Source organism: Thamnophis sirtalis, unplaced genomic scaffold, assembly GCF_051295495.1.
Source record: "Thamnophis sirtalis isolate CommonGarterSnake01/CBP01778 unplaced genomic scaffold, rThaSir2_p1.2 scaffold_9, whole genome shotgun sequence".
NCBI classification, from domain to species: domain Eukaryota; kingdom Metazoa; phylum Chordata; class Lepidosauria; order Squamata; family Natricidae; genus Thamnophis; species Thamnophis sirtalis.
Window position 1 is genome coordinate 79,552,914 of NW_028261389.1, and position 15,478 is coordinate 79,568,391.

Sequence of the window (15,478 nt, forward strand, 5' to 3'; positions counted from 1 at the left end):
AGTTAAAAGCTACCACAAATTTACTCCATGCTACCTACCGACAAGAATCTGATCGACTAACTGTCAAGGCCAATTGGCGTTCAATAAGAATCAACAGAATTCACAGGGACTCTTTTGGAGTGCAGCGATCCCAAACTGATGACATGTTAGACCCCACCTTCAGTCTCAGCCTGGTCCCCTCCTACATCGATTCCCCAAACTGAAATAAGGTAGATGTCAGGGTTCCAAATAGCATCCAAAATTAAATCAGAGTCCGAGGCAAAGGATTCCTCAAAGTCCCAATTTATGAAGAGAGCCACGTTGGCACATCTGGGGAAACCCGAATCTGAAAGCTTCCCGGTTTTCCCCACCCAGTTGAAAGTTCAAGATCTTGCCCCCCCTCACATCCACAAGCCCATCCCATGGTCCAATCTCCCACTGCCACGCTGGCAGCTTCCACCCATCCAGTTCCGGCCAGGTGTAGAGACAAAAGATGACCTTGGTTTTCTAGAAAGAATGCTGTTATGGCTACGTATCAACTAACTCCCCATCCCGTTTTCCCACAATAGGAAATGAATAGTAGAAAGTGTGGCGGGCCTGAAGTCCAGAAGAAAAGATGGCTTGCAGACCGTACTGGACAGTAGAAACCAAAAATTATTCTTCTAGTACCTTCACTTTGGCAGTAGCGGTGAGAAGGACGTAATCGGGCGCTTCCATGGCTTCGCGTTTTTCCTGTTGAGCTTCACTCCCAATCAGCAAGTTGAAATGGGTAGCCAAGTGTCTTCTCAGTAGCGTCTTGTTGGGAGGGATGTTAAGCAGCTGCGCCAAGGTCTCTACGTTAAAACGAGGTTCCAGAACCTGCGCCACGAAAACGAGATTTCAAAACTTGGGCCTCCAGTAACTTCTCATCAACAAATTGCCAGCCGATTTGCAAAACACTCAAGATGGAAATCTTAAGAGGACTTCCGGGAGGCGCCATGCCCTGGGACCTAAATACGATCCAAGCCATCGACTAAGAGCAATAGCAATAGCAATAGCAGTAGACTTATATACCACTTCATAGGCCTTTCAGGCCTCTCTAAGCGGTTTACAGAGAGTCAGCATATTGCCCCCAACAATCTGGGTCCTCATTTTACCCACCTCGGAAGGATGGAAGGCTGAGTCAACCCTGAGCCGGTGAGATTTGAACCGCTGACCTGCCCCCAACAATCTGGGTCCTCATTTTACCCACCTCGGAAGGATGGAAGGCTGAGTCAACCCTGAGCCGGTGAGATTTGAACCGCTGACCTGCTGATCTAGCAGTAGCCTGCAGTGCTGCATTTAACCACTGCGCCACCTTGGCGCAGAGAAAGATATAAAAATGGAATAATTACCATTAAACCCCCGTGAACTCCGCTTCCTCTTAAATTAGGAGCGTATTCGGCCAGATCGACAGAACGCAACCACTCCATAACTCGATGATTGGTCCATTGGGAAACCTCTGATGGGGTGATGTTATTCTGATAACCAAAAATACAATAAATTAAAGCAGCCGTTCGTTCATTCGTTCACACGTTCACTCATTCATTCGTGAATTCTGCTTATATTACACCGTGGGTTATGTCAGGGGAAAAACCCCGATTGTGAGCATAGCTGCACTTAATGTCAATTGAACAGACACCACACCACAAAAGTCTCACTCCGTTAACATATAATTTACTAGTGAAATGATAACCTTAGTTAGGATAAATAACCGGGCCATAGAAACGCTAATGTATACTTTTGGTGATTGTTAAGGAGAAATGTTAACATCTCTTAGATTGTCTTAGATGTCTAATGTTTATTTTCTTAGCACGTAATTAACTAATTTGGGATTGAGGGAAAAGTCCTATAAATAAATCTTATTAATAAATCATTGTTTAAAGACGGCTATAAAGGTATAATATTGTGTGGGCCTGTGATAGGGAGAGGTGAGATAAACAGTAAATAACTTTTAGTCAACTACAATAATAACAAGGAAATGTTAATGGATAATATTTAATGATACATACAGGTGTGTTATGGGGGGGGGGGAGAAATGCTTAGATATCTTACTTAACTGAATTTGTTTTAGAATATGTCATAAAGGTGTAATGTTATTGGAGATCTATTGAAACTGCAAATGAACGCCAGTAGGTGGTTGTGTCTTTAAATATAAATGATTCTAGATAAAAACATGTTTAAATAATGATAAGCAAATGAGAATTGTTGTACAGGGATAGTAAAATACATATTTTTTCTTCCTTGACTTAAAATGTACAACTCGATTTGAATGAAGTATATGTAAGGATTGTGGAAGAAACGCACGGAATATATTTGTAACCAGTCGATACGCTTTCTACAAGATGTAAGGAAAGATGATTCTTTTTTGTGTGTGTTTTGTTTAATTAAAACAATAAGAAAAAATTCTCAAAAAAGAAAAAAAGTCTCACTCCGGAATTCAGAGGTCTATTAGAGTTTAAAGCATAGCAAACGCAAACCACTTACATTAGGGGGTGTCAAACTTAACACCTGAGGGCCGGATCCGGCCCACGGGATGCTTAGATCTGGCCCATCTCAGGCCCCCCGCCCCAAATTTTACTGTTCTAGAAATTCTCCTCTTACAGCTACAAGGCTCCTGGCAGAGGGCAATTTTAGGGAGACGCGTGTTCTAGAGAACTGACCTTAAAATTGGTTCACGACAAAAGGGCGAACGACAAAAGCGTGCCTGACTAAACTGCGGTGACAAAACCGTGAGTTCTAAAGCGTGCCGACGAAAGAGTGCTGAAGCACGGCGACAAAAGCGTGCTGTAAACCTAAACATAACCCTAGCCCTAACCCTCAACCTAACCCTCAACCTAACCCTAACCCTAAATCTCACCCTAACCCTAACCCTAACCCTACCCCTAACCCTAACCCTAAATCTAACCCTAATCCTAACCCTAAATCTCACCCTAACCCTAAATCTCACCCTAACCCTAAATCTCACCCTACCCCTAAACCTAACCCTAAACCTAACCCTAAATCTCACCCTAACCCTACCCCTACCCCTAACCCTAACCCTAACCCTAACCCTTACCTTAACTTAAATCGTGTTTCTGTCGGCGCACTGTTGTCGCCGCATTGATGACATCGTGGTTTTAGCGCCGCTCTTTTGTCAGCGTGCTTTTGTGGTGCGCGCATTTGTCGGGTCACGCTTAAAATTAATTACCCGCACCCCAAAAAAAAATCATTATAATGAAGGATGACCGCGAATCAATTTCACGTTTGACTGTTAGGGGCGTCTACCTCATCAGAGGGCCTCCTGCGCAGACAGTTGGGTTCGAAGTTGTTCATTCGGAGGACCTGGATGGCTCGCTTGATGCCCAGGTGGTGGAGGACACTCAGAACTTTCAAAGACAGCAAGTCGTCCTGTCGACGTGGGCGCCAAGAACGAATCGACAACAACAACAACAACAACAACAACAAAGCCACAATCAGTTATCGGAGGGAAAAGTTGCATTGATCTACTACAGGTAGTCCTGGACTTAAAACACTTAATTTGGGGACCAAAGTTACAACAACAACAAAAAGAGACTCGGGATCGTTTTTCACACTTACGACCATTACATGGGCACGTGATATACATTCAGACGCTTGACAACTGCTCCATATTTATGACGGTCGCAGTGTCCGGGGGGGGTGTCACGTGATCCCGTTTTGCGACCTTCCGACAAGCAAAGTTAAGGGGGAATCCAGATTCACTAACTTAACAACGGCAGCGATTCACTTAACAAATGTTAAGTGTCATCAGATAGGATAAAAGTCATTTGACAACTGTCTCGCTTAGCAGCAGAAATTGTGGGCTCAGTGATGGTCGTAAGTGCAGGGCCATCTGTCAAGGACACAACAATTAAGCTGCTTACGATGGTCATGTAGTGAAGCATCCGGCCGTCCACTTTCCCGTCATCAAACTGGGTCTTATACTGGGGCAGCCCAATGTCATCCAGCCACCCTAGAAACAGAAGAGAAATGGAATTGGCTTCCTACAAATGCGGACGGGCCAATGAAACACCATGGGTGATGTTCTATTCTTTCCTATCCTATTCCATCCCATCCCACTTCATTCCATCCTATCCTATGTTATCCTATCCTATCCTATTCCATTCTATTCTAATCCAGTCCAGTCCATATTTTCTATCCTATCCTATTCCATTCTATTCTAGTCCAGTCCAGTCCATATTTTCTATCCTATCCTATCCTATTCCATTCTAGTCAAGTCCAGTCTATATTTTCTATCCTATCCTATTCTATCCTATTCCATTCCAGTCCTTATTTTCTATTCTATTCTATCATATCCCATTCCATCCTATTCCATTCCAGTCCAGTCGATATTTTCTATCCTATCCTATTCTATCCCATCCCATCCTATCCTATCCTATTCCATTCCATTCTAGTCCAGTCCAGTCAAGTCCATATTTTCTATTCTATTCTTTTCTATTCTATCCCATCCCATCCCACTCCACTCCATCCTATCCTATCCTATCCTATCCTATCCTATCCTATCCTATCCTATCCTATCCTATCCTATCCTATCCTATCCTATCCTATCCTATCCTATCCTATCCTATCCTATCCTATCCTATCCTATCCTATCCCATTCTAGTCCAGTCCAGTCCAGTCGATATTTTCTATCCTATGCTATCCTATCCCATTCCATTCTATTCCAGTCCATATTTTCTATGCTATCCTATTCCAGTCCAGTCCATATTTTCTATCCTATACTATCCTATACTATCCTATACTATCCCATCCCATCCTATTCCATTCCATTCTAGTCCAGTCCAGTCGATATTTTCTATCCGACCCTATCCCATTCCATTCTAGTCCAGTCCATATTTTCTATTCTATTCTATTCTATTCTATCCCATTCCATTCTAGTCCAGTTCAGTCCAGTCTATATTTTCTATTCTATTCTATTCTTCTTTTTTAATAATTTTTTTCATTTTTCATTTTCAAAACAAACACAACACAAAGAATCCTCCTTCTTTACATACTGTAGAAAGTGTATCAGTTGGTTACAAAAGACTTTCGTGCATCTCTTCCGCAGTCATCAACCATATTTATTCTATTCTATTCTATTCTATATACAAATATTCTTGTGGTAATACCAGGTGGGTACGTCTGTAAATCTTCTCTAAAACTTAGAAAACAGAGCAAAAGGGGAAATTTTTTTTAAAAAAAAGAAGGGAAGGCAACATACTTGTAACCCAATTGTAGTCCAACTTCCCATAATTGTTTTCTTCCTCAGATCCCAAAGCTTGAAGTGCAAGTTGTAGCTTTTTCCGATGTAACGGGTGCTTTATTCCAAGTTCCTGCACATGGGACACACAAAATCACATCTTTTGATAAACATCAACCTTTCTGCTCTCCAGGCATCCTATAAAGGCAGGCAAGGGCAACTTTTGTGAAACAGGTCCATAAATAGGGCGTTTGATTTATCATTCCTTCTGTGTTTTAATTTTTTTGTATTTTCTATATAGATATTGAAGTGTACTTTCTTTAAACAATGTATGCTAATTCTAAATAGCTGAGCTCAATTGTAGTTGCAAGTTGATATGTGTTTTGTGTATGTGTACACATACACCACACACACACTTCAATATATAATGAAATTCCTTCTGTGTTTTAATTGCGTTTGCTATATAGTTATTGAAATTTCCTTTATTTAAACTAGTATACTAATTTTAAATAGCTGAGCTCAATTGTAGTTGCAAGTTGATATGTGTTGTGTGTGTGTGAGTGTACACATACACCACTCACACACACTTCAATATATAATGAAATTCCTTCTGTGTTTTAATTGCGTTTGCTATATAGTTATTGAAATTTCCTTTATTTAAACTAGTATACTAATTTTAAATAGCTGAGCTCAATTGTAGTTGCAAGTTGATATGTGTTGTGTGTGTGTGAGTGTACACATACACCACACACACACTTCAATATATAATGAAATTCCTTCTGTGTTTTAATTGCGTTTGCTATATAGTTATTGAAATTTCCTTTATTTAAACTAGTATACTAATTTTAAATAGCTGAGCTCAATTGTAGTTGCAAGTTGATATGTGTTGTGTGTGTGTGAGTGTACACATACACCACTCACACACACTTCAATATATAATGAAATTCCTTCTGTGTTTTAATTGCGTTTGCTATATAGTTATTGAAATTTCCTTTATTTAAACTACTATACTAATTTTAAATAGCTGAGCTCAATTTGCAAGTGGATATGTGTGTGTGTTTGTGTGTGTGTGTATCTATGTATGTATATATGTATAAATATAAATACACACAGAGAGAGACTTACATATATAATGAAATTCCTTCTGTGTTTTAATTGCGTTTGCTATATAGTTATTGAAATTTCCTTTATTTAAACTATTATACTAATTTTAAATAGCTGAGCTCAATTTGCAAGTTCATGTGTGTGTGTGTGTTTGTGTGTATGTATGTATGTATGTATATATGTATAATATAAATACACACACACACATATATATAATGAAATTCCTTCTGTGTTTTAATTGCGTTTGCTATATAGTTATTGAAATTTCCTTTATTTAAACTACTATACTAATTTTAAATAGCTGAGCTCAATTTGCAAGTGGATATGTGTGTGTGTTTGTGTGTGTGTATCTATGTATGTATATATGTATAAATATAAATACACACACAGAGAGACTTACATATATAATGAAATTCCTTCTGTGTTTTAATTGCGTTGCTATATAGTTATTGAAATTTCCTTTATTTAAACTACTATACTAATTTTAAATAGCTGAGCTCAATTTGCAAGTGGATATGTGTGTGTGTTGTGTGTGTGTGTATCTATGTATGTATATATGTATAAATATAAATACACACAGAGAGAGACTTACATATATAATGAAATTCCTTCTGTGTTTTAATTGCGTTTGCTATATAGTTATTGAAATTTCCTTTATTTAAACTATTATACTAATTTTAAATAGCTGAGCTCAATTTGCAAGTTCATGTGTGTGTGTGTTTGTGTGTATGTATGTATGTATGTATATATGTATAAATATATACACACACAACATATATAATGAAATTCCTTCTGTGTTTTAATTGCGTTTGCTATATAGTTATTGAAATTTCCTTTATTTAAACTACTATACTAATTTTAAATAGCTGAGCTCAATTTGCAAGTGGATATGTGTGTGTGTTTGTGTGTGTGTATCTATGTATGTATATATGTATAAATATAAATACACACACAGAGAGACTTACATATATAATGAAATTCCTTCTGTGTTTTAATTGCGTTTGCTATATAGTTATTGAAATTTCCTTTATTTAAACTATTATACTAATTTTAAATAGCTGAGCTTAATTTTCAAGTTGATGTTTGTGTGTGTGTGTGTGTGTGTGTGTGTGTGTGTGTATGTATGTATCTATATATAAATATAAATATTAATACACACACACTTACATATATGAAATTCCTTGTTTTAATTGCATTTGCGATATAGTTATTGAAGTTTCCTTTATTTAAACTATTATACTAATTTTAAATAGCTGAGCCCAATTTGCAAGTTGATGTATGTGTGTGTTTGTGTGTATGTATGTATATATGTATATATAAATATAAATACATACACACACATACACTTACATATATAATGAAATTCCTTCTGTGTTTTAATTGTGTTTGCTATAGTTATTGAAGTTTCCTTTATTTAAACTATTATACTAATTTTAAATAGCTGAGCCCAATTTGCAAGTTGATGTTTGTTTGTGTATGTATGTATATATGTATATATAAATATAAATACATACACACACATACACACACACTTACATATATAATGAAAGTCCTTCTGTGTTTTAATTGCATTTGCGATATAGTTATTGAAGTTTCCTTTATTTAAACCAGTATACTAATTTTCAATATCCTGTTTTCTCTTTTTAACGTAAGATACTCTGCACTCATTAAAAATAATACACGCGTACATACATCTCCCTTATGGACACAAGATGGCAGCCTTAGTTCTCAAACGTGAGTCCAAAGAGTAGATGAATAGCTACTCAGCCGAATTTCATTACAACTCTCAAGTCAGCAACAGAAGAGAATATTTGCACCTCAAGGTAGAAATTGAGGGGGGTCTTTGGTGTTCTTGGAGGTGTGTTGTCTTCTTGGAGACGTGATTAGGGAACGTCATCCGTAGATGAGCACTGGTGATAGTCCCTAGATGGGTCATAAAGAACCCACCTCCCAGAGCACCCACAACTCTCAGTCAACTGCGTCTGGGTGGAGGGAGGGAGAAAATAAATGTGTTACCTTCTCTAAATCACTCTGGGATGCTTGCAAGAGAGTCTGACCGGACAGAATCCAATGTTTTCCATTGCCGATGTAAAAACCCAGCCCCTGTTCCTGAAGCCAGGTGCAAATTTGCTCTTTCCTCCACTTAGCAAACGGCATGTCCAGATCGCTGGAAGAATAACGACAGGCCACGTTTCAAGGCTGGATACTTACGTCTTTTAACAGATGGACAGAATTGGGAGGAACCTTGTAGGCCATCTAGTCCAATCTCCGGGGGGCCCAAGCAGGAGACTGACCCTACACCATTTCTGACCAACGGCAGCCCCGTCTCTTCTTGAACGCTTCCAAGGATGAAGCTCCCACAACCTCTGAAGGCAACTTGTGTTCCATGGGTTGATTGTTCTCTCTGAGTTTGGATGTTTACTTGCGGGCCTTTCCCAACTAGGTAACATCATCAGTGATAGAAGGGAGTGGGATTTTCAGGGGAGAGGAGAAGGAGGAAGAAGAGGAGAAAGAGGAGGAGGAAGAGGAGGAGGAGGAAGAGGAGGAGAAGGGGGGGCTTGGTGCTCTCTGAGCTTGGTTGGTTTTTTTGAAGATGTTTCATGACCAAACTAGGTAACTCCTTCAGTGCTAGAAGGCAGTGGGGTTATATCTATCTATCTATCTATCTATCTATCTATCTATCTATCTATCTATCTATCTATCTATCTATCTATCTATCTATCTATCTATCTATATCAGTACTGATGATGTCACCTAGTTGGGTTATAGCAATAGCAATAGCAGTTAGACTTATATACCGCTTCATAGGGCTTTCAGCCCTCTCTAAGCGGTTTACAGACTCAGCATATCGCCCCCAACAACAATCCGGGTCCTCATTTTACCCACCTCGGAAGGATGGAAGGCTGAGTCAACCCTGAGCCGGTGAGATTTGAACCGCTGAACTAGCAGTCAGCTGAAGTGGCCTGCAGTACTGCACTCTACCCACTGTGCCACTTCGGGTCTTGTGACAAACCAATGAAACATCATGGGTGATAAAATGTCTTCTTACCAAACTAGATAACATCATCAGTGCTAGAAAAGAGTTGGGTTTACAAAGTGGAGGAAGAAGAGGAGAAGGAGGAGAAGGGGAGGAGAAGAAATGCTAGTAAGGAGTGGGATTTTCAGGGGAGAGGAGGAGGAGTATGAGGAGGGGAGCTTGGTGCTCTCTGAGCTTGGTAGTTTTCTTGCAGGCGTTTCATGACCAAACTAGGTAACACCATCAGTGTTAGAAGGGAGTGAGGTTATATCAGCGCTAATGATGTTACCTAGTTGGGTCATGAAACATCTGCAAGCAATCAACGAAGCTCAGAGGGCATCAAGGACCCCTCATTTCAACTCTGAGCCGCACCAAGGACTATCCTACTCTTTATCCTAATAATGGCCCAACTCTAAAAAAAGAAAAACCAACTTTTCTTTTTATCAGTAACCCATAAAATCACTATATTTTCTTTCCACAATCCAACTCCCCCTAGCTGCATTCAAGCGTAATCAGGGAGGAGAAAAAGAGAACAGAAAGAGGAATTTTGGCCTTCCTTCAGTCCTCCTGTCTTACTTATTGGATTGACCAAGGTCTCGTGACCAGCCCAGCCTTGGACCAGCCGTGGCTCTCGTCCCTCCTCTTTTGAACTCGGTTTCCGCCATGTCTTCCGGATTAAATGTGGTTGACTGGCTTCTTCTTAGTCTAAGGAAAAATCCAAATGGGAAGAAGGGGAGGAATTAATAGCAATAGCAATAGCAGTTAGACTTATATACCGCTTCATAGGGCTTTCAGCCCTCTCTAAGCGGTTTACAGAGTCAGCATATCGCCCCCAGTCTGGGTCCTCATTTCACCCAGATAGATAGATAGATAGATGATAGATAGATAGATAGATAGATAGATAGATAGATAGATAGATAGATAGATATAGAGAGAGGGAGAGATAGATATAGAGAGAGGGAGGGAGGGATAGATATAGATAGATATAGATAGGATAGGATAGGATAGGATAGGATAGGATAGGATAGGATAGGATAGGATAGGATAGGATAGGATAGATAGATAGATAGATAGATAGATAGATAGATAGATAGATAGATAGATAGATAGATAGATAGCAATAGCAGTTAGACTTATATACCGCTTCATAGGGCTTTCAGCCCTCTCTAAGCAGTTTACAGAGTCAGCATATCGCCCCCCACAGTCTGGGTCCTCATTTCACCCACCTTGGAAGGATGGAAGGCTGAGTCAACCTTGAGCCGGTGAGATTTGAACCGCTGAACTGCAGATAACAGTCAGCTGAAGTGCAGTACTGCACCCTAACCACTGCGCCACCTCGGCTCTTAAGGGACTGGGGAGAATGTAACAGAAAGCAACACTGTTGTGATCAACCTCATAAAGGTGGGTTTTTTTCCTGGACTTTCTTTGAAGAGGTTTCGCTTCTCATCCAGGAAGCTTCTTCAGCTCTGACTGGATGGTGGGAGAACAGAAGGACTGATATTCCTTGCAGACAGCTGGTCATTTGCATCCTTTTAGAGCAGTGTTTCCCAAACTTGGCAACTTTTAAGACTTGTGGACTTCAACTCCCAGAGTTCTCCAGCCAGAAGAGCTAGCTGGAGAATTCTGGGAGTTGAAGTCCACAAGTCTTAAAGTTGCCAAGTTTGGGAAACACTGTTTTAGAGGGTCGTTGAGGCCACTTGGAGGTTTATCTGTGTCCTCAGGGTCACCTGAGTGGTGCAAATGGGTCTGGAGCCTTCTTGGAACTGCCTTGTCGATTGGAGCTTGTCGGTCAGAAAGGTCGGCATTTGGCGGTTTGAATCCCCAGCGCCGCATAACGGAGTGAGCTCCTGTTCCTTGTCCCAGCTTCTGCCAACCTAGCAGTTCGAAAGCACGTAAAAAAAACGCAAGTAGAAAAATAGGAAAAATAGGGACTTTGGTGGGAAGGGAACAGCCTTCCATGCGCCTTCGGCGTTGAGTCATGCCAGCCACATGACCACGGAGACGTCTTCGGACAGCGCTGGCTCTTTGGCTTTGTAACGGAGATGAGCACCGCTCCCTAGAGTCGGGAACGAGTAGCACATATGTGCGAGAGATACCTTTGCCTTTTACTGTTCAATTGATACAACATCATCGATCTCCAGTTTACAACACAGTCCTTTCTTCAGCAGTCCCAAGAAGGCTCCACGCCCATTTGCACCACTCAGGTGACCCTGAGGACACGGATAAAACCTCCAAGTGGCCTCAACGACCCTCTAAAAGGATGCAAACGACCAATTCTGCCTGCAAGGAATATAAAGCCCACAGCATGAGATGCCCATTCCAGGATCGTATGTTGCAGAATTACACCCTCGTTACCTGCCAAACAACTTCTTGATTCCTCTCGCTTTCTTCTTGGAGTCAGGAGAAGGTGGAGTAAGTGGTCCTCCTTCTGCACCTTTGGATGGAGGAGGAAAACCAGCCAGGTCTAAGTGATCAGGAGATTCTTTCTCAGTCTCTGCTATTAAATAAAAATAAATCTCAATTAAGTATCTGTTCATTACCTTTATATACCAAGTGGTGTTTTTTTCCTGAATTGGAGAGGTAACCTTTATTAAAGGCTGGTTCTGTCATGCCAAGTGAATCAGACTGAAGAAATAAGTTTACTGTTATCTTCCTTTCAAGCAATTAATTAACCACTCGATTTGTAAAGCTTCACAACAGATTCTCTGTATTACATCTCGCTTTTTTGGGGGGAGGGGTGTCCAATTTTCTTTTATTATCAATGTATGGATTAAATTGAGCGTTTAGCAAACTCGGGGCAAGAACACATAGAATGTATTACTTATAGTGGCTTTGGTGATCTCTTTGACAAATGTCCAGAAATATCAAGAAAAGATCAATTGAAAATGTGAATGTATATTATAAATTAAGGGGAATTCTTTGTTCTAATCTCCGCTTTTTCTCCTTGGAGATAGGTGATATTATAATACTTTAAAGACTTATTGTTATTTGATAGATAATTATGAATTCAAGGAAATAAGGATTGTTACAAATGAAAGGATATTAATGGTAATTTGAACACATAATGCTCAATGACAGTGAATTATCCAGTTATGTTTAATGCAAAACCAGTGATGTTATTCTTAATCTTAAGAATTGATGCACAAAGACTTGTAACCAAATGACATGCCTGATGAAATGGAGGAAAGTTGGGTTTTTTTCCCTTCTCTTGCTTTGTTTTCTAAGTGTTGTTTTGTTTAAAAAGAATAAAAATATATTTAAAAAAAGAAAAGAAAAGGTCAATGCAGATAGGCGCTGAATGCTCTTGGCCTTCAGATCAACTGCTGAACCCTGCATTGTGTCAAAAAAGGGGTGTCTTTTTTATTTTTGCAACCATCTACCCTTATTTTGAACAACCACTGTGGAATAAAGAAACGATGAGTGTAAACAGCTACGTTTTTTCCATCTCCACAAACTTGGTTACAAAGTGCAATTTTGGACAATTGGTGGAAGCACAATGATCAGTTACATTATTTGCCTTTCCTTCTTTCCTTCTTCTTCCTCATCAGTGTCCTTCCTTCCTTCTCCTCCTTCCCTCCCTTCTCTTTCCTTCTTTATCAGTGTTTTTCCTTCTTTTTTCCTTCCGTCTCTCCCTCCTTTATCAGTCTCTTTCCTTCTCTTCTTTCCTTTATCAATATTTTTCCTTCTTCCTTCTTTCTGTCTCTTCCTCCTTTATCAGTCTCTTTCCTTCTCCTCTTTCCTTTATCAATATTTTTCCTTCTTCCTTCCTTCCTTCCTTCCTTCCGTCTCTCCCTCCTTTATCAGTCTCTCTCCTTCTCCTCTTTCCTTTATCAATATTTTTCCTTCTTCCTTCCTTCCGTCTCTCCCTCCTTTATCAGTCTCTTTCCTTCTTTCCTTTATCAATATTTTTCCTTCTTCCTTCCGTCTCTCCCTCCTTTATCAGTCTCTTTCCTTCTCCTCTTTCCTTTATCAATATTTTTCCTTCTTCCTTTCTTCCTTCCCACTCTCCTCCCTTCTCTTCCCTCATTAGTGTCCTCTCCTTCTTCCCTCCCTCCCTTCCTCCTTCCTTTCTTCTCTTCCCTCCTTTATGTGTTTTTCCTCCTTCCTTCCTTCTCCCTCATAAGTGTCCTTCCTTCCTTCTCCTCCTTCCCTCCCTTCTCTTCCCTCCCTTATCAGTTTTTCCTTCTTCCTTCCTTCCTTTTTTCCTTCCTTCCTTCTCAATATTTTTCCTTCTTTCTTCCTTCCCTCCATCCCTTCCTCCTTCCTTCTCTTCCATCCCTATCAGTGTCCTTTCTCCTCCTCCTTATCAGTGTTTTTCCTTCTCCTTCCTTATTTCCTTCCTTCCTTCCTCTTTCCCTCCCTTATCAGTGTCCTTCCTTCCTTCCTTCCTTCCTTCCTTCCTTCCTTCCTTCCTTCCTTCCTTCCTACCTACCTACCTACCTACCTACCTACCTACCTACCTTCCTTCCAACCAACCAACCTTCAAAAACAATACATACAAAATGTTGGAAATACTTCGCACACCTCCAGTAGGTACCATGGCTTAAGTAAAGAAAAAAGAGCTCAAATATTATTATTTTTTGATGACTTCATGAGTTTGCCTGCCCGCCCAATAAGAAGGGACGCTTTGCACAAGACAATTCTCCAGCATGCCAAGCGACTTTTTCTACCATGCAAGTATCTCTACGCAATCAACACATTCAGGCATTTCACAAACAGCTCAAAGCAACAATGGTTAGCTTGGAAAGGGAGCAAGCAAATAGTCCATTCTTTTGCAGGGAATGATGGATAAGATGAAATTCAAACAATGGTCCTTGAATTATCTCACAATCTTCATACTGTTGAATCTAAGGTAAAGGTTCCCCTCGCACCTATGTGCTAGTCGTTCCCGATTCTAGGGAGCGGTGCTCATCTCCGTTTCAAAGCCGAAGAGCCAGCGCTGTCCGAAGACGTCTCCGTGGTCATGTGGCCAGCATGACTCAACACCGAAGGCGCATGGAACGCTGTTTTCTTCCCTATTTTTCTACTTGCATTTTTTATGTGTTTCAAACTGCTAGGTTGGCAGAAGCTGGGACAAGTCATGGGAGCTCACTCCGTTAAGCGGCGCTAGGGATTCGGACCGCCAAACTGCCGATCTTTCTGATCGACAAGCTCGGCGTCTTAGCCACTGAGCCACCTTCTTTGTTCTCACTTAAAACTGCCTTAGATGGAAATTGTTTTGGGAGCATAATAGGTTATTGGCTCACGAAGCAACTGATTGTGCCAAGAGTGGCCTTTTCCAGAAATATATTTGGTTCTTGCTACACGAATGACATCTAAAAACACATCTACCCTTCGGCTTCACAGAACTTGTGCAGAATATTTTGAAGTCAGAATATCCTGACTTCTGAAACGCCCTTTAGAAATTCCGAGTCACCAGAAAGGCATCTATGGGGATTCTCAGTCATCCAAGTTATGGTTGCTTTTCCAAAGATGCTTTTCCAAAAAGGTAGCTGGATTTTCTTGGGGGGTGTTTTTTTTTTTTCTTTGAAAATGTTTCGCTTCTCCTCCAAGAAGCTTCATCCGTTCTGGAGTACAGTTGTCTTTCGGAAAAGCACCTTCGGGTTACCAGAATAGACCACATCAAGATCAACATGGCCCGTCTGGAGAAGATGAACCTTGTGAGTTGACTTCAACGGTGTATTAATGTTGGTTGGAGTGGCAACATCTAATTAAACCTCTCCAGGTTTTGAAACTAAGCATGGTCACGATTTGGACCTAGAATAGTTTAACAGATTAACAGAGTTGGAAGGGACCTTGTAGGTCATCTAGCCCAACCCCCACCCCCACCCAAGCAGGAGACCCTACACCGTTTCTGACAGATGGCAGTCCAGTCTCCCCTATGCCACTGCAAAAGTCTGGCGACTTTTTCAAATTCAGAGTCTTTCCCCCAAAAAAGGTGAGAACATTTCAGAGGTTAGGATATTAAGAGCCGAGCTGGCGCAGTGGTTAAATGCAGCACTGCAGGCTACTTCAGCTGACTGCAGTTCTGCAGTTCGGCGGTTCAAATCTCACCGGCTCAGGTTCGACTCAGCCTTCCATCCTTCTGAGGTGGGTAAAATGAGGACCCGGATTGTTGTTGGGGGCGATATGCTGACTCTGTAAACCGCTTAGAGAGGGCT

The 15,478-nt window shown here is 40.7% G+C and overlaps 1 protein-coding gene across 1 annotated transcript in view; it reads right to left on the reverse strand.

Moving 5' to 3' along the window:
• PPFIBP1 (PPFIB scaffold protein 1) overlaps window positions 1–15,478 on the reverse strand; it is a 55,552-nt gene that overhangs the window by 7,781 nt on the left and 32,293 nt on the right. Inside the window, exons 20-27 of the mRNA XM_087722364.1 lie at window positions 11,673–11,814; window positions 9,894–10,022; window positions 8,318–8,468; window positions 5,219–5,330; window positions 3,882–3,970; window positions 3,265–3,387; window positions 1,353–1,478; window positions 649–837 (exon numbers count right to left, since the gene is read on the reverse strand). Coding sequence (XP_087578490.1) covers window positions 649–837; window positions 1,353–1,478; window positions 3,265–3,387; window positions 3,882–3,970; window positions 5,219–5,330; window positions 8,318–8,468; window positions 9,894–10,022; window positions 11,673–11,814 — 1,061 coding nt within the window. The remainder of the gene's footprint in view (window positions 1–648; window positions 838–1,352; window positions 1,479–3,264; window positions 3,388–3,881; window positions 3,971–5,218; window positions 5,331–8,317; window positions 8,469–9,893; window positions 10,023–11,672; window positions 11,815–15,478) is intronic.